This window comes from Orcinus orca, chromosome 15 (assembly GCF_937001465.1).
Source record: "Orcinus orca chromosome 15, mOrcOrc1.1, whole genome shotgun sequence".
Taxonomy (NCBI): Eukaryota; Metazoa; Chordata; class Mammalia; order Artiodactyla; family Delphinidae; genus Orcinus; species Orcinus orca.
The window spans coordinates 55261245-55286836 of NC_064573.1; the positions used below are offsets into that span (position 1 = coordinate 55261245).

General features: G+C 46.9%; 1 protein-coding gene and 1 long non-coding RNA gene across 26 annotated transcripts in view; one reads left to right on the forward strand and one right to left on the reverse strand.

Moving 5' to 3' along the window:
* Positions 1 to 25592, reverse strand: part of DLGAP1 (DLG associated protein 1) — an 833306-nt gene that overhangs the window by 60545 nt on the left and 747169 nt on the right. For 16 of the 20 annotated variants that reach the window (XM_004275937.3, XM_004275936.3, XM_049698293.1 and 13 more), the window contains one exon: positions 1540 to 1916. In XM_004275937.3, the coding sequence (XP_004275985.1) occupies positions 1540 to 1916 (377 nt within the window). The remainder of the gene's footprint in view (positions 1 to 1539; positions 1917 to 25592) is intronic. The other 4 variants (XM_049698295.1, XM_033439361.2, XM_049698298.1 and 1 more) reach the window with 1 other exon arrangement.
* LOC117203707 (uncharacterized) lies at positions 9789 to 22918 on the forward strand. Of its 6 annotated transcripts, XR_007471835.1 has the most exons (5): positions 9789 to 10265; positions 15791 to 17230; positions 17690 to 17789; positions 20381 to 20519; positions 22250 to 22918. It is a non-coding gene; the product is annotated as an uncharacterized LOC117203707 (long non-coding RNA). The 6 variants fall into 6 exon arrangements; XR_007471834.1 differs by lacking the exon at positions 17690 to 17789 and having other exon boundaries at positions 9798 to 10265; positions 20378 to 20519; XR_004486573.2 differs by lacking the exon at positions 17690 to 17789 and having other exon boundaries at positions 9801 to 10265.

The following is a 25592-nucleotide window of genomic DNA, read 5'->3' on the forward strand; positions in this document are numbered from 1 at the left end:
CCCATTACTGTGCTACCATCAACACTCACAGCCCCAGAATTATTTCATCCTCCCAAACTGAAAGCCTTACAGGAAGCTGGATTTTGTAAACTCCCTCCTTCAAATAATCCTACGTGGGCTCGATGAGAAGACAGTCTCAGGAAGATGAAATAATTTGCCTGGGACGACACAGAAGACCGGCCTCTGCTCTTCCCTACCCCTTGAAATCCTCTGGGCGGTGGGAGGGAATGAACTCCTGGGATTGGGGTTGGGGTGAGGGTGGGTGGAGGCTGACTTCAGGCCCGGGGCCTCCTGCTGGGTCATCTGGTCCCAAGCACCCGTGCTACAAGTTCTTTTAGGAAACTTGACAAGTCGTGCCATGGTAACCCGTTGGTTATAAAAAAGCATTTGACTCATTGCTACCAGAGAAAGTTGAATTGTCCTTTCAAAGTGGACTCTGCAGAATGGATGGTGAACATCCATCATCGTTGTGAAAACGTCCCCCACGCCCGGTGCCTAGACGTGCCTTAGAGTTGGTTCAGTGTGGATAGATTTATGGACCACCACGTCAGGAAGTTATTATTCAAAGGGCACCTGCAGAACGGTACAGCACAACAAAAATGGGGGGAAAGAATGACTCTTCTCCACGGATGGGAGGAAATTTCTAGCAGGGTAAGCCAAGCTGAACCCATCTAACAACCAAGAATCAGTTTGATCTTATCGTTGGGCAATAGAAAACAGAGAACTGAGCTGAGAAGCCTGCCGAAGGATCTACCTTTTTAATGAAATGCATGATTAAATAGCCCACAGTTACGCTGACCCTGGTGCACATTCTTTCCTCATGATGCTGTGATGGGAGTTTTTGCTTTCCACACTCTCCTCCCCTTTGGTCTCACTGGCCATCACTCCCATGTCTGTGAGAAGTGGTTCACATTTTTGTTCTCGTGTGGTTACTCAATAGCGTTGAACACACTGTAACACCATCCCGTCATCCACGTTGTTCTTGGGTGCCCACTCCTTTTTTGAGAATCAAAATGTGCATTAGGAATTGAGGACACTATGTTTGATTGTGTTCATGTTTGTTTAATTATCCTCCCCTTTTCTCACCACATTCAATTTCGAGAACAAAAATAAAAGCTGCTCATCAACTATACTTCAATTTTAAAAGATTGGAATTTTGGGGGGAAAAAAAGATGCTGATAATGTCTATAGACAAAACACCTTCGTAATTTTTTAAAATCACATTTCACAACGTATAGGAGTCCAGAGCCAGTAATTTGAAAGTCTGGTCCTACATCATCCAAAATGGCAAGATAGTGAATCTTCTGGAAAAAAAAAAAAGGGGGGGGTACATTTCTTCATTTGGGGTTCCTATTTCTTTTTTTTTTTTTTAACAAATTTATTTATTTTTTTGGCTGAGGCACTCAGCTTGTGGGACCTCAGTTCCCCAAACAGGGATTGAACCCAGGCCGTGACAGTGAAAGCGCAGAGTTCTAACCCCTAGACCACCAGGGAACTCCCTGGGCTTCTATTTCGGAGGACAGAAAGGGAGGCTGTTACCTGTATCCCAATGGACAGGCATCGATTCTTCTTGAAGTGGTCCTTCTTCCTGTCCTCTGCAGTGATGGTGGCCATGGCGGTGGTGGTGGTGGTGATGGTGGCAGCATTGTTGCCCATGTGTTGACTTGCTGGGCCGTGGATCTGGGCATTGGCGGCTTCTATGGCGGCTGTCAGAGCCTTCATACTGTCCAGGCTCTCCGTGGAGTTGCTCAGTCCAGACTGGCTGATAATATCCCCTCGCTGGCCCTGTCCATCCATGTAGGCGTCCTGGGCCGACTCTGTGCTACTCTGGGCTGTGATAGAAATGAAAGGTTTCGTGGTAGTTCTGGGTGGGACTGGAGGTGGTGTCTTCTTATATGTTGTAATGCAAGATGACACTGGAAGACAGCGAAAACAAAGACACTGATTTCTGCATGGGTTTTAATTGTCAATATTGTAACTGACATCCATTGGAAATTAGGGCCCACGAAACACACCAAGACATTGAACGTGAAGACAGGTCTGTTGATAGACTAAGTGAGATCCCTGCTTAGGGGGCATATTTGGGCCTCCTCTAAGGCGACACCTCCATACGACTGAGGGGGAAAGAGACTGAAAAACACTGATCTCTGAGATGGAAGTTTCTAAAATGGAGATTAATATGAACTGACATAAAACAGACAGGACTAGCCATCTGTAGAAATCTTCCTGGGCAACAGGGCACCCTGAGAGATAACGTATAACACGGAAAAGACCTGGGAAATCTTTGCCTTCTCAGGGAAATATTAACCACAGCTAATGCTGAACAAAGTAACTCATTGGAGAAGATTCTGGGGGTCAATAAAGAACATTGAAAAAAAGAAGAAAGCAAAGAGGTTGTGAGCCTGTGTGTTCTAATCCTAAGAACAGGGCAAAGTGCCTGTGGGGGAGGGGGAGGGGAGGGGGAGGGGAGGGGGAGGGGGAGGGGAGGGGGAGGGGAGGGGGAGGGAGCAGGGCGCCGGTGGGGGGGCTGAGCTCAACCCACTGTCTTAACTTCTTACACCTTGCTTTTATCTTCATTCCGTTTCTCCTCCTTCCTTTTCTTTTTCTTTCTTTCTCTTCCTTCCTTCCTCCCTCCCTCCCTCTTTCCTTCCTTCCTTCCTTTTTCTGGGTATGTGCTCACTCTATAAACTTTAGTTCTGAATCGTGTTGCTGTTTCCGAGCAGATCCGTCCTCTGAGAGGGAGGAAACCACACACACGTCTCCTACTGTAAAATAAATGTACCCGCTAGTTGGGAGATCAGCCTGCGTGTGGCCTGTAGGAACCCACTCCCCAAAGTGCTGTCCTTCAGGGCGACGTGATCAGCCCAAGGTTCTGCACAGTGAGGCGCCCCTTTTGGAGGTTCCCACTGGAGCAGCCTGCAGCCCCTGTCTGCAAACATCTGAGGGTAAACCCAGGGTCTTGAAGAAGCTGTACACACTGCTTCTCAGCATTCCATATTTGTGGAGCACGATGCAGTAAAACACAGATTGAAGAGAATGAAATTTCCACGTGGGAACCGCCCCCTGGTAAAGAATGATTCCTTAACCAGCTTTCTAAAGACTTTTGTTGAGTCCCCTTAAAAAATGGTTCAAACTATTGTGTTTCCATCACTTTCTCCCCCACCTCATTCCCAGCCCCAGCCTCAGCCTTTCCTTTTGGGACTGTTGTTAACACCAGATCGAATAGTCCTGACCACACAATGCTAGCTAGTTACCCATGGTTCTAGTTGTCACTCAGGCCATCTCGCTGAATGAAATACTCACTTCGATATTCAGGGTGTTTCCTGAGGTCACTCACAAAAATCATCCTATAATGAACAATGAACAGAAGGATCGCATTTCTCTGCCCTGCTGTTCCACTGCCCTGTGATTTGGTGTAATTTCCTTAACCATAAAAGATGGGGACAGAAATGTTTGGCTACTTCCCAGGGCTTGCCCAAGAGTTGAAGGAAAAGAAACGCACAGATGTCACATTACAGTATCACATGTGCTCTGGAGGTGAGGGTAACCTGAATAATAGAAATGTAGCCTCCTCTCGGTTACCTGGGACTGGCAGAGTCTCCCCCAGGAAAACCTTCCATCTCAGCTGTGCGTGAATCACACATCTTTAAACAGGAACAGAGCTCAGCGGTACGCACTCCAAACTCCGCAGCTTTTAGCTAACGAGCCTGGGACCAGCAGAGGGAAGCTCACAGCGCTGGCGGAGGCGGAGCTGGAGCAGGACCAGCCCGGGCTCAGGTTATCCCACCAGCCACAGGGAAGCCAAGGGATGCGGACACGTGCACCGTTGATGTTTCCCCTCACTTGATTGAGTTGCATGCACTGTAACCACTGAGGAGCTACTTTCTGCTTCCCAGGAAATTTGAAGGGGGTAATGCTCAGTGTCAGTTACTCAGCTGCACACCCGAGTGGGTGGGCCGGGGAGGGACCATCATTAGGATAGAATCAATCTATCTATTCGAATCTAAGAAACTAGATCGTTTTATGACTTCTCCTACAATGTGAACTCATTACAGTAAGTCCCCTACGTTGCGAACTTTCAAAGATGTGACCGTGCAGCTGTTGTGCTGTACTACTGTACTTTTCAAGGTACTGTACTGTAAGAATAAAAATGTTTTCTTTATTTTTTGTGCTTGTTTTTTTTAGTGTATTATTTGTGTGAAAAGTATTATAACCCTATTACAGTACAGTACTACATAGCCGATTGTGTTAGTTGGGTACCTGGGCTAACTTTGTTGGACTTATGAACAACTGGACTTATGAATGCACTCTCGGAACAGAACTCGTTCCTGTGTAGGGGACTTACTGTATTTTGTCCAAAATGGGTTCTCAGGACATTCAGCCCACCTATATTCCAAAGAAATTAAGTGCCACTTTCCAACATCAAATGTCTGATTCTTTGGATTGTTCACTGCTCCTTGTGAGCTATCCCCAGTTTCCTTCTTGGGTGTGGATAATCAAAACCGGACAACGCGGCCAAATACAGTATCGTATCATTTGCTGTGATTTACAGCACGATGTGGTACCTATGACTGGGGGGTGGGGGTGTCACATTATTTCCAGTGTGATGTCAGGGTTGGCTACGCACCCCCTGGGGCCAAATGCAATTTGGTGCCATCTGGTGGCTGTTATCATTTCCTCTTCGATATCAATAGGGATAATTCTGGGGACTTGGATCGCCGGGGACTTTCAGGACAGCAGCAGCAATGCTAGGCATCCACTAGGGTTAGACTGGACAGGGAGGACCCTGGGGACATGGCTTCCTCAACAGGCTGGCCCAGCCCCAATGCCCAAAGGAGGTAAGAATTTGAGATTGGCTCACTCTGAATTAGGGGACCATCCGCCATGGGGTTACATCCCAGGGGCTTTACTATGAGATTTTACTGGTGTTTAGAGCTTGGCACAATTCTGCCAGGGCCATCGGAGTCAAAGAAGCACCACCTGTCAGTCATCAAATAGGAATTTTAAAGGAACTCAAATCTTTAAGATTACACTTTGAGGGCGAAGAAAGGAGACCCAACACACAACTCACACTTCTCGCAATTCCCTTCCCCCTCATGCCCCAGTTCGTGTGCATTTGAGGCTGCTCCAAACACTCAGACAACTAAATCCCCCAACTTTTCCCAGCATCACGCTTTCTTAGTTCTGCAGGCTAAGCCCTAAACACTTCTCTTCTCTCTTTGTTGTTGTTTTGTTTTTAAAATTCTATTCTCGTGATTCAGCACCACGAATGATTTAGAATGCACTGAGGTCTGGGCTTCCCTGGTGGCGCAGTGGTTGAGAGTCCGCCTGCCGATGCAGGGGACAGGGGTTCGTGCCCCGGTCTGGGAAGATCCCGCATGCCGCTGAGCGGCTGGGCCCGTGAGCCATGGCCGCTGAGCCTGCGCGTCCGGAGCCTGTGCTCCGCAACGGGAGAGGCCACAACGGTGAGTGGCACGCGTACCGCAAAAGAAAAAAAAACAGAATGCACTGAGGTCTGAGCACCAGGAAGCATGTGGTAGAGTGGGGCCCAAGGACGGTGAAACACAAGTTAATAAATCTTGTCTGGTCAAGACAGAAACAAAAATGAGGGGCTTACATGCAGTAAGGGAAACACTTCGCTTGTTTAAGAGGAACATTCTCAAAAACGTTGATTAAAAACGCAAGTGCTCCTTTTACTCAAGTGGAACTTGAAAAAGAAATGATGCTGTTGGTTTAATCATTATTACCGCTTTCCTTTGTCGGATAGGTTTATTGGTTCATATCAGATACATTGAGTTTTTCCTCCTTTGGGTTCTGGTGATGTGCTATCCCAGCGCGAAGTTGGCTGAAAAGTCTCCTATCCATTTACGAGAAGAGTCAGCAGGAGCAGGTTTCCAGATCTCACTGTCATTACTTTCATTCACATAATAGTGTAAAGCAGCAAGAGACCAGAGATCGGTTTTTACATTTGAATTAAGAAAAAAAATTTTTTTAAAGAAGAACTTATGAAGAAAAACAAATGAGAACAAATCCCTACCCTATTTCAGTTTGTAGCTGATTGTTCAATATTTTCTCCATTTGCATAGAAAGATAATGCTGTTGTAAGTCTCAGAAAGACCAGAGCCAGGGATTATTTTTGTCTGGAGTGGTGAAGGATTTCTGGAAAACTACCTGGACTCTCCTTTCATTCCGGTTATCCTATGTATGTCAGCTGGACACAAAACAGATGTAGGAGCAAACCTACTTTTTATTTCTTCTTATTAATATGGACTTACTGGTTGAGCGAATGGGTCACACACTCTAAAGCTATGTTGAGGAATTATTTAGCAGTTCCTGGTTGCCGAATGTTAGAAACACTTTCAGATACAGAACAAGCCCATAAGGAACTACAAATAAAAACACAAAAGATCAACAGAAGAATTCCAAAATGTACAAGTACAGGGCTGACTTTGTAGGTGTAAACAAGCTGTCCTACGTTGTTCTTAACCACAAAGCAGGCTGTGACTTGATCTGCTTTTACTAGTAAGAGCAACTTTGCATTTGCAGTGAGTCGTATCAGATGGTCTGCTCTTGCTGAGTCCAGACCACCAGAGAGAGAAGGGCTGCCTGGAACGGTCTAGTTTCGGTCTAGTTTCTATCGAGGACAAAGGTCTCCCGATTTGAGTGATTTGGTCCAGCTGAACAGGAGGTTAACAAGCCCTCAAAAGGAAGTGCTTTATTGGAAAAGAGATTTAAAAAGTGGAATGGGGCTAACAGTGGGGTGCTGGAACTGGCTCTTGTCAGCTGGCTAGATTCAACTGTGCAAATCCCTCCCCAAGTCTGTGTTCAGTGACATTTCCTTGCTAGCTTGAAACTGACCTTGGTTTGAGTGTTTACACCACAGGAATTGGCAGGTGCTGTGACTCAGTAGGTATGCCCCCCAGAGAGCTGGTTGTTAAGCATTTCCAGCACACCTACCACACAGACCCGGTGCTATACAAAGTGTAACCCACAGACAGGTTTGCATTCACGTATCTGATGAGTGCACCGTGAGATAGGTCATGAAAACACCCAGAGGGAGCGATAGCGTTTAGAAACTTTATAGCAATTCTACAGAGATTCTGTCGTTGAATCCATTAGAAAGATGATGGCTTGTCTTTTGCATGTTTTTGTTTTTTTAATTTCTTTCTTCTAGTAATTCATTTTTATGGCATTTTACCAAAATGTTGACCTGCAACAGATTTGACATCCAATAAGAAAACAAACTGTCCATCACCAGAGATAGTTTGAGAAGCACTGATTTTGGAACGTTCGCAAATCCAGGGGACAGGGCAGTGGTATCGCACGTGAGATTGAGAGACTAGAGAGGTAACTTGAAACTACAGCCTACTTTAGAAAGCAAAACGATATGGAGAGGCCAAAGGAAAGAAATGTGGGAGGACCTAAACTTGGGACATAAAGGGAGGACTGCACAAATACAGGACGGGAAGAGTAGACTTGTGGTTTTAACGTCAGGTAAGTTGTCTATTTCTATGAAGGTGTGTCTGCATAGATGTGTGATATCTAGAATGAGGGAAGGATTGCCTTGCCGCCTTCCTGCCCTCCCTTTATGGGGAAATCACAGGGTTCTCTGAGGACCATGTCTTATAAGGAATGGTTTAAGAAGAGAGGGTGTTTCGTTTGCAAGAGAAGGTAGTCGGAGGGGTTTCCCATTATTTCGAAGGCTATTGTGTAAAGGATGGCATGGACTCAGGCCGTATGAGGCCCGCAGGGAAACCACAAAAGGAAAAGCTCAGAGAGGCATAAAGAATACTTTTCTAGGAGTCGGTCGTCCAAGGATGGAATATGGGGCCCTCGCTGGGGAGTGAGCTCTCTGTCTGAGAAGTAGGGACCCACTGACAAGGATGCTAATAGAGGAGGCCAGGGAGAGTTACCAGCAGGCTGTTGGTAGCAGTGAGGGATGTTCTGGCATCCTGGGAGCACATATTGGCACCGAAGAAGACAAAACTCTTAATCGAGAAGTTTGCTGCTGCCACTTCCAGGCAAGCAGGCCCAGAAGTGCTGAATTTACAATGAACGGTGGAGATCATCGTCCCCGGGGTGACATGCTCCCCAGTCTGGACTGCCCCGTCAAACGCCAGACAGATCTGTGATCTAGCTGGAGTCCTTCACATGATAAAAGCACAAACCCAGGTGAAAACAAAGTTGATGAGATGGAGAATGAGTCCAGACGCTTCACCTGCCCTTAGATCAACTCAATCACCGGAGAGTCCATCTTTCCTCCGTAACACATGCTGTGCTAAGAATTTAATAGACAGGACTTCCCTGGTGCCCCAGTGGTTAAGAATCCGCCTGCAAAATCAGGGGACACGGGTTCGATCCCTGGTCCGGGAAGACCCCACATGCCACGGAGCAACTAAGCCTGTGTGCCACAACTACTGAGCCTGTGCTCTAGAGCCCGTGAGCCACAACTACTAAGCCCGCTGCGACAACTACTGAAGCCCTCGCACCTACAGCCCATGCTCCGCAACAAGAGAAGCCACGGCAATGAGAAGCCCATGCACCGCAACGAAGAGTGGCCCCTGCTGGCCGCAACTAGAGAAAGCCCGAGAGCAGCAGAGACGACCCAACGCTGCCAAAAATAAATTAATTAATTTAAAAAATAATTTAATAGACATGCTCTCACGACCCAGATAGATCTCACTAAACCCATTTGTTTGATGGTAAGACTGAGGCTCAGGGTAGGTAACTGACTTCTCTAAGTCACGCTGCTCCTAGATGTTCACACGGCTTCCAATCCCACCTCTTCTGTTCATCCAAATCGCCTGTATTCATCCGCATAGTAAGCCTTCCCTGAAACACCGCGTCCAGTAGAAGATAATGCTCTCCACGAGGAATTCCAGGAAACTGCTCCTAGCTCAGTCCTCTGGGAGTCCTTTGACCCAGAGGACTGAGCTAGGAGCGCAAAGGTCTGGAGGATGAATGCATTTGGAGTGGTCAGCAAGGGGTGCCCAGCTGCAACTTGAAAAATGTTGCAAAAGGAGAGAAACTCCACGAAACAAAATACACATGGAAAAATCGCTCCCTTTTTTCAAAATGTTTACAGCTTAACATTTACAGGCCACCCAAAGTGTGGTGGTCAGCGGTCCGCAGCCTGCCGGCCCCATGGTGAGGCGTCGGTGATCAGAGGGCTGCGGGGACTGGGCGCAGGGCTCCTGGGGAGGGGGGGGCAGGGCTTCTGCTGGCCTCTGTCCTGGTTAGTTTTGGCTCCAGGTACGTGGCTATGGGACTGATTACCACCAGAGCCATCCGCCACGGAAACCACAGAAACGAGCTAACCTTTCCTCCCTCGAAGTAGAGAAAAGCAGGCTTGTGTACGGGTGGAGGGGGGCGGAGAGGGATGTGGACAGAGAGGGAGGGGTGGTGTAAGAACTCTTGTAGTCATAAGGCTCGCCAGTTGGTAGTTACTAGTATTCCAGACGCTTCCTAATGCCAGACAAATGCCCGGAGCCCAGGCTTGTCTGGCTCAGAGATCTATTCAGCCGATAGCAGCCCGGCCCTGGTGGGGAGAGCAGATCTTTCAGGGAGCAGCCTCCATGGCTAATCAAACACAACATTGTTCTCAGAAGGAAGAATGGAAAGGTTTGTTTCAGGAGCATAGCTTTTTTTTTTTTTTTCCTTTTGAGGCACCCGAGTTATTTTAACAAGTTGCTACAAAACTTGGGCTTCCTGAGGCGAGGCTGTCCTGCACAGTGCATGTTCTGTCCCAAACTCCAGGGAGGGAGGGACCCGAAAATTAGTCATTAAAAAAAAAAAAAGCCCCAGGCACTTCATGCCTGGAAATGATGTAAGACGCAGCCACTCCTCTGTTAGAACTACAACCAAACAATGCTCGGCGATCGCGGCAGCTGCTCTCCAAATGTCAGCGCCAAGCCCGGCCAAAGGGCTGGAAGGCCACCGAGCCCAGGACTTTGTGCGCTACCTTTGTCGCCCACATTTTCCCCAAGCACTCTCAGGACCCTGGCAACAGGTAACGTGGCAACCTTTGCCTTCTAAAACGGCAAGCGGCAGGATTTCAGAGAACAAAAGGATTTTTTGAAAGCCAGCTGCATCTCCCTCGCCACCCCCTCCCCCGCCCTCTCCCCCCGCCCTCCCCCTTCGCCACTCCAAGTCTGAGAAAACAAAGTATTGCTGCGGCAGCCCGGCTCTCGAGCGCCCCCTGGTGACCAAGCTCGGAACATCACCGATGTACCTTTCAAGGTACAACTTCAGTCCGAGGCTCCCAGGTAAGTCACGCTGGGACGCGGGACGTCTGGGCTGCGTTTGCCCAAAAAACGCAGAGTGGAAGTCAACAGTCAGAAGTCTTGCTTTTTAATTTATCACCTCAACAAAAATTTTACCCGTGCTGCAGGGTAAGATCTCTGGGTTGAGGTTGCTGACCTTTTTTTTTTTCCAAAGCATCCGCTAGGGCAACAGTTTTTGTTTCCTTGGCAAGCTGAAAAGCAAAAACTGCTGTGGCCATTTGGTTAGGTGGATGGCAGTGAGGATGAATAGGCAGGAAACTGAGGATTCCTGGTGGGTGGGACTTGCATTTTCCGTTTTTATCTGAATTTGTCGGTTGTTTGCAGGAAGCTTGCAGGTAGAAGCATTTCTAATTCCCATCGCTTGTTTCCAGTTAGTTGATTTTCAAGGATGACTGAGGATTTCCACACTGCAGGCCCAGCTTCCCAGAGAGCGTGCTTTGCAGCCCCACCCTAGCTCTTTTATCTCTGTCTGGGGCAAACACCCACGAAAATGCCAAGGGCAGTAGTTTTAACCAGTCTTCTTCCTCTCAGGGCTTCTCCCGCCCTCCCGTGGTCTCTGATTTGGAGGAAGGACTGCAGTTGTGAGCTGCTGGTAGCTTCTGCCAGGCGTGAGGGCATCCCTCTTTGTTCCTCTCTGGAAACGTTAACCAGAAACTAAGAAAAGGGTTTAGATCAAAGTAACCGTTCTCTTCAAAAAGTTCCATTAATTAACTAAATTAAAGGAAGTTAAGTGCTGTTTGGAGGAAAGTCATTTTAGAAGGCCCAGGTCCAGGGACGGAGGTCTAAAGCCTCTATGAGACCCTTTAATGAAGCTTGGCAACCAGTTAATGTGAGAATTTGAGGGTTACCCTGTGTAAAACCAGTTGTTGCCTAAAATCAGTCATTTTAAAGGAACATCTTGAAAGTAGACAGACATGCGGCTGGTTGTTGCCTTGATCATTTCATAGTAAAGATTAAAAACTGAGGACTCTGAGTAAGAATCATTTGACCGGTAGCTCAGGTGAGTCATAACCTTCATAGAACTAGGCACAAAGGTTCACAGCAGGATGTTGAGAACGCCTGGCTTACTAATTTGCGAGGCGGGGCCGTTGCTTCCAGCAGGGAATGCCTTCATGATTTCATGGCTCATTTTCCCAGCCTCTCCAACAGATGCTACTGAGTCATCCAAGCACACAAGTGACTGCCCTGGCAGTGTCATCTGTTAGGATTAAATTTCCATTTGTTCCATGACTTTATGAAGCAATTTCTAACGATTGAATCAGATATACCACTTCCTCTAGGATCCAGGGATTTTTTTTTTTCTTTTTTAATGTTTGTAACATTATGTGAATTTTTCAGAATTTGTCCCAGCCAAGTCAGCAGGTCTTCCTGGGTTGAATGGACTGTTTACAGGAGGGGAAGATTCAGGACCCAAGGTCAGGGTTACAGAATGAAATAAGGTTTCCTGTTTGGGCAGCTGGTCCCACCTCCTCAGGTTCGGGCAGACTGGGTCTTGTTGGAAGATACCAGGCCTGGGATACCTGGGGGAGGGATGGTGCCAGGAGTGGGGAAGGACATTTTGCTTTTAAGCTTCTCATCAGCTAGCTTTCATTTCTTGTTAGATGTCATTTCTTAGCAATACTTGCCTCTATTCCCTGTTAGGTGAAATTTTTTATTTTTTCCAGACCAAACTGAGAGAAAGGAATTAGTTAAGGATGTAAGAATCACAAGGTCAGGCATTGTTGTCCGTTGTATTCATGACAACCACAGTACTTAGACCGTGCGTGGCACGTAGTCGTATGGTGGTAAATGCTTGTTACGTGAAGGAAGGAACAGGGACGAGAAGGGATTTCCTGGAGAAGCAGAAAAAGGGACTAATAATTAGGAAAGCAAAGTCACCAGGGTAGAAAGAAAATGAATACTCAGCAAAGCCGGTCTCTGTGACCTTGGATGTTGCAACATAATCTCCCATCACTGATGCCCACCTCTGTTTGGCCTTGGTCAATTGCTGGCCGAATGCAGCAGTGATTGGCCAGCTTCTGACGTGGAGCTAGAATGTGAAAGGCCCACCTCGTATCAGCTGGAAGCAGTTAGTCCTTTGGATTATCCACCTAACTTCCTCCACCCTCTCTGCTGGGCTTTATCCATGTGGGGCTGTGATGCTCACTGCCCTTTCCCCAGAGCAGCTGCCTTTCCTCCTCCGTTCCTTCCGCTCCTTATTATTCTTTGACTTCTTATTCCTGGTCTCATTTCATGACACCTGTACCATGGACCTGGAAAGCAAGGGAAACCTGGAATGCAATCACACAGCCCAGCAGGACTCTCTGCCGTGGGGCCGTGTCTGGGACACACAGCGGACCTCAGGGGGTACGGAGCTCTGAGGCCAGGTGGAGTGGCTGACTGGCTCCAGGTGGGAGCAGGGTCTCGGGCACACACTGCCCACTGGTCTCCCTTGAAACGGTGAGCTGGCCATGCAGAGCGAGGGTGCTGTGTCCAAACCCAGTGAGGTCATGTCTCATGGTGGTCCGTCGGGCTGAGTCCTCACTGAAACCTCTGGCTGGATCGATCAGGAGCCTCTGCTCTCTGGCCAACGCCCTGGGCTTCGGAGAGGAGGCAGGCCTTGTGTCAGAGCAGCTGACGCTGCTGCCCTGTGGACAGAGGGCTCGGTGGGCTGGCTCCATCTGGAGCAGAAGATTTTGCATCAGACAAACTGGGGGAAACAGGATATATGAGGAAGCAAAGAAGAAAGAAAATGTATCCAGCATGTCTTGCTGTCAGTTGGAGGGCGATGAGAAATAATTACCTGTATCTGGAGAGCAAGGCATGTAGGGGGGCCTGATCTGTGCAGTGAGACAGTTAATTATTCGTCCGACTCCTTTCCGCTTTCCTCCCTGAAACCCCCCTCCTCAAAGGAAAAACAGGACAGACTTTTTGAGTTAAGCTGTGGAATACCGTCTACCAGCCCGCTGGGCCCAGAAAGGACACCAGCCCCTTACTGACTCTCAGATGACAGGATCAGTGCTTCACAACGACACCTCATTATCCAACTGTGTCACTGACAGATGAGGACACAGGTCCAGAGAAGAACTTGGCCGGGGCCCCCCAGTCTTCTTCACTCTGCACCACACAGCAAACACCATCAGCCTTTACAGTGGGTTCGTAAAGGCCACTTCAGACTGCATTCACAATTCCACTGTACAGTTGGGTTTTGGTTATTTGCCAGGATTAACTAAAAATATCAAGGAACCCTCCTACGCTGTCGGTGGGAATGTAAATTAGTACAACCGCTATGGAGAACAGTATGGAGTTCCCTGAAGAAACTAAAAATAGAACTACCGTATCACCCAGCAATCCCACTCCTGGGCATATATCCAGAGAAAACCATAAAAAAATCAAAGACACATGCACCCCAATGTTCATTGCAACACTATTTACAATAGCCAAGATATGAGGCAACCTAAATGTCCATCAACAGAGGAATGGATAAAGAAGATGTGGTATGTATATGCTATGGAATACTACTCAGCCGTTAAAAAGAACGAAATAATGCCATTTGCAGCAACATGGATGGACCTAGAGATTGTCATACTGAGTGAAGTAAGCCAGAGAAAGACAAATGCCATGTGATATCACTTATATGTGGAATCTTTTTTTTTTTTTTTGGCCATGCCACATGGCTGGTGAGATCTTAGTTCCCTGACCAGGGATTGAACCCGGGCCCACAGCAGTGAAAGCACGGAGTCTTAACCTCTGGACCACCAGGGAATTCCCTGTGGAATCTAATTTTTCAAAAGTGACACAAATGAACTTATTTACAAAACAGAAACAGACTTATGGTTATCGAAAACAAACTTAAGGTTACCGAAGAGGAAACGTGGTGGGGAGGGATGAATCAGGAGTTTGAGATGAACGTACCCACGCTACTATATATATAAGATAGATAACCAACAAGGGCCTACTGTATAGCACAGGGAACTCTACTCAATATTCTGTGATAACCTATAGGGAAAAGAATCTGAAAAGAATGAATATATGTATATGTATAACTAAGTCACTTTGCCGTGCACCTGAAACTAACACAACGTTGTAAATCAACTCTACTCCAATAAAATGTTTTTAAAAATCCCAGCAAACTGGTGAGGCCAGCACTAAAATCTACCAGTTTACTCTAGCTACTGCCCACGGCATCCTCATTCACTGTGTTTCCTGGAGCCAGGTGCCTGGACCTATTATCCCAGCTCCACAAGTGACTGGAGGCAAGAGAGTTTGGGTTGCCCACCTTCTGCAGAGTGGGGTCCGATTGGAACCTGGGTTCTTCTCATCTAAGCCTCCGTTCTCTTCTTTTAAAGAGCTGCCTTATATTTTCTGTCGTTAAGGTTCTCCTTTGAACCCTCATGAGAGCAATGTCCAGAAGCCTTTTTCTGAATCTCTTGGTCAAACGTGCTTGGAATTCAGAACTTTTTGGATTGTAGAAAGCTGATTTGCATGACACACCCTGGGGGGCCTGGGTACTCTAACCTGTCTGTCTGCAAGAAAAGGTGAAACAGTCACACTGCAAGTAGTTGCAAGGTCCGGTTTAGGCCTATGGCTTTCAGAGCGCTGAAGGATGGTGGCCACCCACTCCTTCAGGTGCCTGGGTGCATCGGAGCCCCCCCCCCCCCGCCAGGGACCTCCTCCTCCAGGGCATCTCTGGTCCTGGACGGAGCTCTGGCCCAGCCTGGCCCAGGAGGAGAATGGGGGATGGGTAGTGACTGGGTGGTAGTGGGCTTGGCCTGGTGGGTGGGCAAGGTTTCTACATCTTTAAGGAAAAGAGGAATCCGATTTCAAATTTGATAATACTTCTGACATTGTCTCTCTTTCCTCGACCGTGTGAGTTCTGGGTGTTCATTGGTTTGTCACTGTGTTTCACACACCATTGGCAGAAACACCTTTGTTGGTTTTTGTTATAATGGTAACAGGGGTACTTGTAGGGGCTTTTAACTGGCCTCTTCCCACAGTGTGGAATGCTGTCTATAAAAATTACAGAATTAGTAGTCTGAAGACAAACGCTTGGAGGTAAACACTTCGTATCTGCCAGGTTGTGTGCTTGTGTGTGTGTGTGTGTGTGTGTGTGTGTTTTGAGCCATCCCTTCTGTCATTCTCTCCCCCATTCTCATCCTGTACCCTAAAGCTATGATCTGACTTCACAGCCAAAGAGATAAAAGTAACATTCTTCTCCTTGGCCCACCATACTTTGTACTGACAGGAGGGTGATTCCACGCTAGGTCCGGGCTGGCTGCAGCCCAGGACACGCACCTAAAAGTTGATCCCTAAGGGCATTCCTCATTCATTAAAGCTCTACCCAGGACACAGCTGGAAAATCATTTTCAGATAACAAGTTTTTATCCCACATTTCCAATCCAAGAGAGAACAGACAGACTCCATGTAAAATAGCCTGAATTAAAGAATAATTGTGTGGCTGGACATGTCCATGAACTGCAGGCAGAAATAGATCAAGCACTAGAAATTTTTTTTTTCTTTTAATCTAGAACAAGCCCCGCACTGCCTCCTGGTGTGGATTACATTTTGCTTTTCGAAAGGAACCATGGATAGTAAAGCGAAATCATTTTGATTCTTTTGGATTTCTACTGTCGTAGGTGAAAGGTTTTATTAATCAGTTCTTTGAAAAACCAGCTATACCCACTGCAAACCTACCAAATGAGAGGATGTTAAGCTGTTCAGTGGGTTGTACGTTTGGGGCCTTGTTTGGAATTTCAAGCTCATGTTATGGGACTGGCCCGTGGTTGCAATTTACACCGTTTATCAGTAGGATTGCTGAAGTGCTGAGGTGCCGGAATGCGGAAACACTGGAGGACACCAGGGCTGGTCTTCGGATCAACATTAATTACCAATAAAGAGTTAGGAAATTGATCACAGGGAAGGGAAGCATGTTAATGGCCACCGCTCAAAGGTTCAGCCCCGTTCAGTTACTGATAACCTTGCGACGTCTCCAGATAAAAGCCAGCCTTGTCACCCCCAGGCACCTGGCTGAGAGGTAATAAAATTGTTGCCTTATCTTCTAAGAGTGGAGTTGGTCCAACCTCAGTCCGAGGTAATTACAGTAAACTGAAATTGCCTGTCATTTACAAAAAAGGGAAGGCGTAAGGCGGGAGATGGTGTTTGTCTCTCTCCTTGGATTTTAAAAAGAAAGCAAGCAAAACAGCCAGAAGTTTTCCAGGGAGTGAGAAAAACAGCCCGGCTTGGCCACCCTCTCCTGGGGGTAACGGATTGCAGGCGGCTCAGGTCCCCGTGACGATCTGAAAGAGAGGCTCACGCTGATGAAAATCCAAGCAATCCTCTTCGTCTGTCCTTTCTAAATGTAAATGACAGAGTCGGAGCCCTGCTAGGGAGGGCAGGGAGTCTCAGTCTTACCCAGTGACTCATTCAGTGCTGTTAGCTCCAAAAGCTGGATAAAAAGTTTTAGCAAAAGCAGCAACAAATCTACTTTAAATACTAGCACAGTAAGGAAATTCCTCTCTTTCAGGCCGAATGCCATCCACACAATAGAGCTCCTGTCGACATCTCATTTACAATCTACCCCCAGGACACAGACAGGACCATTTCCATAAACCCGGCTCAGAAACACCTATTGTTCAAAATCTTCAACTAGCCACAGGCTACCACCACTCCCTATTGTTTTGTAAAATAAAAGATTTAGAAGGAGCCAGATTGGGACCTGGAAGCTCTGAAAAGAGGAAGGAAAAAAGTCCCTTTGACCCAATGCTGTTGGAGAACGTGCGTGAAGAATAAAGTTAATGGATTTTCATTTTTACAAGAAGTGCATAAGCAACGCCCGCTCCCTTCCTGAACTCGTGATCGGGGATTCTGAAAGCAGTGCCAACGGGTTTGGTACCTGAAAAGTCAAAGGCTCTACTTACCCTATTCTCTGTCTTACAAAAGCCCTGATGGCAGCCACAGCAAAGCACCAGGTGAGTATTCGATCTGGGTTGTTTCCTTGGGATTTATAGCTTGACTCTCCTTTCTAAGTAGGATTTTGAGGCTCGCTGCAGAACCTACCCCCTGCCCGAGGACGAATGGTTTCCTCCTTTTCAACACCACCATTTTGCTCCCTCTTTTAGTAAAACCTGACCACTTTCTGGAATTACATAATGTAGCCTTTAGACGATTTTGGTTCAGATAATCCTCAAATGAAGAGGTACATTTGTGTTGACCAAACAAAATGGGCATTTCTCAAAGACTCAGTGTCTACCCTCCGAGTAGATCTTCAAGTTCACTTTCCCTATCTTAGCAAGTAACTCCTTTTTCTACCCAGAGTTCAAGCCACAGCTCTGGGCATCACCTCTAATTCCTTTGGGTCCTTCCCTCCTATCTCTTAAATCCTTCTGGAATCCTTCCACATCCTACAATCCACCTTTCTGCTTCCCTAGATCCTATTATTTCCTCTCTGGAAGATGACAGCAACTTCCTACCTCAGCGTTCCTCAAGCTACCTGTTGTGACTTCTTAACGGGTCATGAAATCAGTTGAGGTGGGTCATACAGTTTCACCATTAAAAAAAAAACAACGAAATAGATTAGAAAACGTCAGAGTGCATCAAACAAAGGAAGAGTAAATTTGTTTTCCCGACGCTTGTGTCAGTGTGTGTCCCGAGATCTGTGTACATTCTGGGTTAACAGGTAGAATGTATCTTGTCTGTCAGGAGTTTGAGAAATACTTTTCTAATTGGTCTCACGGGCTCTGTCTTGTCCCTGGCTCCAAACTGTTATACACGCTCAGAGCAGGAGGGGGAGATTATGAACGGAACCGGCTGACAGCTCTGCCCTCGGGATAAAGACGTGGGTCTGGGGCTTTGGAGATTCTAATTACTTAGTTCCTCCTCATCCTTTCAGGTTTCAGAACTCTACGTCCTCCCGACCACTTTTCCTTTTAGCTGTTCAAGCCACCAAGTTCCCTGGCCTTTGCAGAGGGAATTTCCCTATAGGAACGTTCTGTCCTCTTTCTCCTTCAGGTATCAGCTGAGGTGTCGCCTTTTCCAGGAAGGCTTCCGGAAGTCCCTCTAAATGCCTCCTCTTAGTTCTCATGAAAACCCCTGACTTTTTTTTTTTTTTTTTTGCGGTACGCGGGCCTCTCACTGTTGTGGCCTCTCCCGTTGCGGAGCACAGGCTCCGGACGCGCAGGCTCAGCAGCCATGGCTCACGGGCCCAGACGCTCGCTCCGCAGCACGTGGGATCTTCCCGGACCGGGGCACGAACCCGTGTCCCCTGCATCGGCAGGCGGATTCTTAACCACTGCGCCACCAGGGAAGTCCACTCTAATTTTATTTTTAAAAATTTTACTTATTGATTTGCTTATTGATCTGTTTGGCCTGGCACTTATGCAATGACTTTACAGATGCTAAGCGTCCTTCCTGGCTTGGAAAACTCCTGTTCATGCTTCAAGATTCACTTCATCTGTGTTCTGTGAGCCCCTCCTACATATGTTTCCTATAGAATTCGTCACACTTTGCTCGTTCCTGTTACACTGATGCTCTGGTATGAAAGCACAGGGAAATTAGTGATCAGGTAGATCTTTGTTTCCTGTCATACTTATTTGTTGGATTAAATGACTCTGTATGGCAAATGTATCATACAAGGTCTCACCAAACCAGACTGCCTGTATTTCAAAGAGGTGCTCAGCCGTGGTGGCCCGGTGGTGTCTGGAAAAGGCAGTGCCTTGAAGGCAACCAGACCTGATCAGATCCTGACCTGCCACTTACTGGCTGCAGGACCTCAGATGACTCAGCTCTCATCCCTTTTCCTCATCTGTTGAGTTTGGGTAACAGCCTCGGTGACCTCACAGTGTCATGAGACGGATGATGTAGTTAATATGATGTAAGGGGACGTGGTGTGGCACTTAATATCTCAAACACAGGAAGGAGGCTCTCTTCCTCCCTTCCTGCATTATTTGTTACAACAAAATTCCAATAATACAAAAACCATCTTGAAAACTCCCGAGGAGATTTCACTGGAGGTGGGGAGACCCTATCCTTTCCACATGTTGGGGTTCCTACAGCACGAAGAGCCCTACGCAGAAGTTCCGTGTTGAGAGCACATTTTAAGATGCCTGTCCCTAGTGCTGAATGTTAAAATTTCATCTCGTCTCTCTGGCCTCAGCTCATAAATCCTCTCCTTAGAGAGGCCTTCCTTCACCACCCAGCTTCGAGCAGCCCCACATTCTGCCCTCCCAGCCGTGGAGCCACCTACTGAGAGGAGGAGATGCGGGGAGAAAAGAAAATCGCCTATGAAGGTGTTGCATCTTTCCTAAGTGCAAGCCCTCCCCTCGGGTTGGGAGTTGTGGCTTGCTTGGTCCGTCTTTATCAGCTTTGTGCCATTGTACCCCATCCCACCCTCTGCAGCCCCCATCTCCTTAAATCACACAGATGACTGGCCCCAGCCTCTGCTGTCTTGTATCTTGGAAAATGCAGAAATGGCCATGAACTTCTGCGGTCTTGGGGGATGGTTCCCCGTCAGTGGTTTAAAACTGTCTTCCTGCTTTCTATGTTACCACTCAGTTCAGAAGAGACAAAAACAAACCCAAAACATTTTCAAGTATGTTCTGCTTTGCCCTCATGGTCAACACTAATAACTTCCAGCTAGAGGGGGCTGGAGGGCAGGATGTGAATGGGACCAGCTCACTCTGTTTCAGTTCAAGTACTTGAGAATTTAAAAGCACAGACCCTCTCCAAGCACTGCTTAAGGCCTGTCAACTAAATCTCCCTAGTTTGCCAAAGTGACTAGGTAGGATACTAGCCCTAAAATGATGCACTTAAATTACTAAAAACCTATTAAGCAAACAGCAATAAGTTTGCTTTCCATGCCTGAGAGGCGGTAATGCATGATGTTTCAGAATATACGTTTTAGAGGCAGTCCTAGGGAGGTCTGTTTAATCTGTTTAAACATCAGTTTTTTACTATGTGAAATGGGAATAGTAACCCTTGCAGGGTTGGTGGGAGGATGAAACGAAGTAATATCTGAGAAATGCTCAGACTATTACCTGACACATAGTAAGTGCTCAATAAATAGTACATGGTAACAACATCAACCATTTCATAAGGGGAATCCCTTTGTTTTGTCTTAGCAGCCAGTAAGCCGGGTGTACCCCTGCTCCTGTGCAAAAGGCCTGTGAAACTCTGAAGCTATACTTGTACACAGATGTGATCCGATGATGCCATCTCATCTCCATGGCAACCAGGTGTCTCAGTTATCTAGTCTGGTGCCAGGTAAGCGGTAGGTGATGAAACAAACTGAATCTCAGGCTAAAACTCTATTGTTCAGTACATCCACCAGCAGTGCTCCTGTTACAGACACACTCAAAATTCTGATTTCACGTGACCTTTACATTCACGATTTTAGTCATAAAAGTACTTCAGAAACATTGACCATCTCAGACCATACTTTTATTTTTAGTTACTTCCCAGATGTTTACCTGAGATAAAAATAAGCAAAACAACCAAAGCTTTTCTACTAAACATATCTCAATGTCTGTCATTTTAGTCCATTTTTCTATCACTAACCTAAGGATAGATTAGAAAGTATGTTGTCAAAAAAACTTTTTTGAGCTTAAGAGAATGGTTGGCAGCACGTTATTTTATAAGTGATATTGGATATAAAATAAACAAAAGCACTCTGGAGAACGGAGTAAAGGAAGCAATATTGGTTGAAAGGGCCCAGTGCCTGGTACCCTGAGGGAGTATGAATTTATGAATGAACGGAACACTTGGAAGAGCCAAAAGTCTTTGGAATTCCAGGTCCATAAATGAGTAGGTCTGTGACCTAGGGCAATGCGCTTAACTACTTTCTGTTCATTTTACAGCAATCTGTAGGATCGGCATCAGCTGTAGTAGTAACAATTTTTACTTTTTTTGCAGCCAGCTGAGTGATTTTTCCAAACCACAATGCTTCCTGGAGCAACGTAAATTGAGCTGGCCTTTGGCCGAGCTGGGGCTCTGGGGATACCACAAAATGTTTCATAAAATTTGCATAAAGTTGCAAATTTAAGCAAAATAGGAGGGGAAAATGCTGTAAAAATTAATAGGGCCAGAGGGAGTGTTCTCTAATCATCTAGTTATACACTTCCCCTCCCAGCTGCCCCCCCAAACACTCATAATATTTGATATAAAACTAACATGGCGACATATAGCTGCAATAAAAAGGAACTATTCTTCCAACACAGCTCAGGGTGAAGCTAGGTAGATTTTAAAAGGGATTGGAGGGGCTTCCCTGGTGGCGCAGTGGTTGGGAGTCCGCCTGCCGATGCAGGGGACACGGGTTCGTGCCCCGGTCCGGGAAGATCCCACATGCCGCGGAGCAGCTGGGCCCGTGAGCCATGGCCGCTGAGCCTGCGCGTCCGGAGCTTGTGCTCCGCAACGGGAGAGGCCACAGCAGTGAGAGGCCCGCGTACCGCAAAAAAAAAAAAAAAAAAAAAAAAAAGTGATTGGAGTCAAACGTAATTTGGAGAGGAGACAGAATATAGTTTGTTTGAATGACGCACAAATCAACAGTTGTTAATTTTGGTGGTTTTTGAGTAAATGAGTAGGAGAATTGGGACTGGCAGGTCTAATGTTACCCCAGTGCCTGTTAGGGGTCTCTGTTTTCTTGGATAGAAGCTTTCTTCTAGAGGGAACGAGTTCAGAAGCACTGAATAACTAGGCTTCAGAAGGACCCTGCTTGAATTTGGAGCAGGGAGGACAGCAGGTCACAAGCAGATAATCTCCAAGAGCTGCTGGAGGATTGGCCTTGGAAACATCCAGGGTAGGAGAGGAAAAAATCCAAGGGCAGTCTTGGCGGGTGGAGGAGGTCGGGGCGGAGATAACAAGTCTGGGCAATAGGAGAGGGAGGCGATGGGTAAGGGGAGGCCAAGAAAACATTTTTCATTGCTTTGTCTGAGGCTGAGGCAGCCCTGAGCAAAACTGTGAAGTAGGTCAAATTTCTTGTGTCTTTCTCTCCCTAGGGCATCGGAGACCTGCCACCACCATGCTGTTCCCCGTCACTCAGTTCCAAATTTATGAGATTGCCTCAGTCCCTTAGGTATTTGTTCTCTGAAAGGTAAAAATGTAGCTAGTCTGATAAAATAATGCATTGGAGGATGGCTGGGGGACGGGGGATTGCATTTTTAAAAGAATTCTTGCAAACATTTCCTTCGTCCAGAGTAATAAATACGTGTTTAAAAAGAGGGTCTCTGACGAACTTATGGTTACCAGGGGGGGAAGGGTTGGGGGAAGGGATAGTTAGGGAGTTTGGGATTGACATGTACACGCAGCTGGATTTAAAATGGATAACCAACAAGGACCTACTGTATAGCACAGGGAACCCTGCTCAATATTATGTAACAATCTAGATGGGAAAAGAATTTGAAAAAAGAAGAGATACATGTAATATATGTATAACTGAATCACTTTGCTGTACACCCGAAACTATCACAACATTGTTAATCAACTATACTCCAATATAAAATAAACAGTTTCTTAAAAAAAGAAAAAAGAGGGTCTCTGTAAAGTCTGCCTTAATTCCAAGGAGGGTCTAAAATTGGGAATTTCCGGATGCTAATAGACCTAGAGTGGCAGTAAACAACTTTCCTCATAATTAAGCCCAGAAGGGGAAGAACTAAATTGTGTACTTTATGTGTTACAGGTGTGGAATTGTGCTGAGTACTTTTTACATATGATCATCATTCCTTTTTACAGAGTTGGAGACCCAGGTAAAGTTCAGAGCGGCTCGTAACCTGCCTGCAGCCAACGGCATATTCCAAAGGTGGCTAAAACAATATTGTCCATCCAACATGGTCTTCTAGAACAGGGGTCAGGAAAATCTATAAAGAGCTGTATAGTAAATATTTTTGGTTTTGCAGACCATGCAGTCTCTGTCCCAAACAACTCAACTTTGACATTGTGGCAAAGCCAGAGACGATATGTAAATGCACGGACATGGCTGCCTTGGGGAGGTGAGCCTGATTTGTTCCAAGGGTCGTAATTTGCCAAACCTGCTCTAGAACTTTGCCACTTCCCATGGTGAGGTGGAGTCCGATACCTCTCCCCTTGAACTTGGGGAAGTGTGTGATTTGCTTGTGACCGAGAGAGTACGCAGGAACTGACAGTGCATGACCTCCAGGGCTAAATCAGAAAAGGTGATGCTGTTTCTCCCTTAGTCCCTGGGACATCTGCCTGCTTGGAGCCCTGAGCCACCCCAGAAGTGTCCAATTTCCCTGAGGCCGCCATGCTGTAAGGAAGCCCAAGTCAGCCTCGTGGAAAGACCCCATGAAGAAACCTGGAGACTCTTAGGAAGAGGGAGAGGTGTTCAGCAGCCCCCAGTGATCCAACCCTCCACCCACCCAACTGCAAGCTCGGAAGAGACCCTGAGCCAGAACTACCCAGCCAAAGCTCTTCCCAAATTCCGGCCCCACAGGAACAGAAATAATAACACGATTGCTGTCGTTTTAAGGCACTAAACAAAAAACTTAGAACCCTGTCCCAAAACTAGTGAGTGGCAGATACGGGATTCAAACCTAGGTTGGCTTGACATTCTATTACATGATCATTAATCGTTCTATTAAATGATTGCTTACAGCAGCCTTTTTAAAAAACGGTGCTAAAATATATGTAACATAAAACTTACCATGTTAACCATCTTTAAGTGTACAGTTCAATAAGTACATTCACACTGTTGTGCAAAAGATCTCCAGACCCTTTTCATCTTGCAAAACTGAAACTCTACCCATTAAACAAGAGCTTCCCCTCCCTCACCCCCAGCCCCTGCAAACCACCCTTCTACTTTCTGTCTCTATGAATTTGACAACTCTGGGTCCCTCTTATACTGTAAGTGGAATTATACAGTGTTTGTGATTTTTGTGACCGGCTGATTTCACTTACTATATACATGTGTGTATTTCATATATGTATATTTTAAGCCCTTGTTGGGTAGTGAGTCTGACCAGCGAGCAGCAAAGGTTTGTCAAGGAAAAATGTCAGAGACCCCAGGTCTTATAAGTCACAGATGCGAGGTCCCAGGAGGGACTTGGTAACAGCAGTTACTCTGACAATGACAATTCAGTGTCCTGCCTCTAAAGGGCTTTGAAGAAAGCGGAACCCATGAATCAAGAACAAGATAAGGCTGTTTGCTTTGTTTCAACTTGCTGGCTGACTTCCTTCTCAGAGCCATGCCTTGAGGATGAAATCATTTTCTACCACACAGCCCCTGCAAAGACCATCAAACACAAGCCCTCACTGTCGGCTCCTTTATTTCCTCTGGGTCCAGGGCGTGTATTGACTTGGTGGAATGTCTGTGACTTGCTGTAAATAGTGTATCAACCAAAAAACTTTCTGCAGGGAGTTGGCTTTCGGGAGGGTGAGCCTCAAATGCGGCTTCTTGCTTAGAGAGACTAAAACTCAGCCTGCGGGGGCTTCTTTGACCTCCTCCACCTTCCTCCCATCCCTGACCTAAGACCGAAAGGCAGACCTGGGCCGAGGTGCACACTGTGACGGTCCCAGCTTGGCCTACCCCTCCCCACCTGCCCTGATTGTGCCTAGCCCACCTGTTGCACAGAGAGGATGGAATGGAGTTTTGAGTCTCCCAGGATCCTAGCCAACTGTTATGAGCTGAGTGTGTCCTCCCTCCGATTCAAACGTTGAAGCCCTCACTCTCAGGACCTCGGGATGCAAGCCTATTTGGAGATAAGGGCTTTAAAGAGGTGATTAAGTTAAAATGAGGTAAAATGAGGATGGGCTGGAATCCAATAGGACTGGGTCGTTATAAAAAGAGAGAGACACCAGGGGCATCTCACAGAGGAAGGGTCACGTGAGGATGCAGAGAGGACACAGCCGTCTGCAAGCCAACAAGAGAGGCTTCAGGAGAAACAGCCTGCCCACACCTTGACCTCAGACTTCCAGGCCCCAGAACTGTGAGAAAGTACGTTTCTTTATTTCTGTTGTTTACGCCGCCCGGTCTGTCATAGTTTGTTACAGCAGCCCGAGCAAATTAACGCGCCAATAGAAAATTCACAGCCTGGAGGCTGGGACTTCAGCCCAGAAAAGTTCTGAGGGTGATCATCGGAAACTCAAAAGGCAAGAAGGCTTTGGGTAGAGTTCCTCTGTCTGCATCTTTCACAAGCGCCTGCTGGCAGGTTTGGGAGGCAGTGCTGGTGGCTGAGCCTGGGGTGAGCACTGACCTGGGGGGAGGCCCAGGGGGGAGCCTGGAGGCTCCTGGCTCAGAGGGAGGGGCACCAAGGCGCTAGTTCTGGAAAGTCTGGCAAGCGCGGGGAGATTTAGTGGGTGTTCAGGGCCTGGTCTAAGAGGCACTTG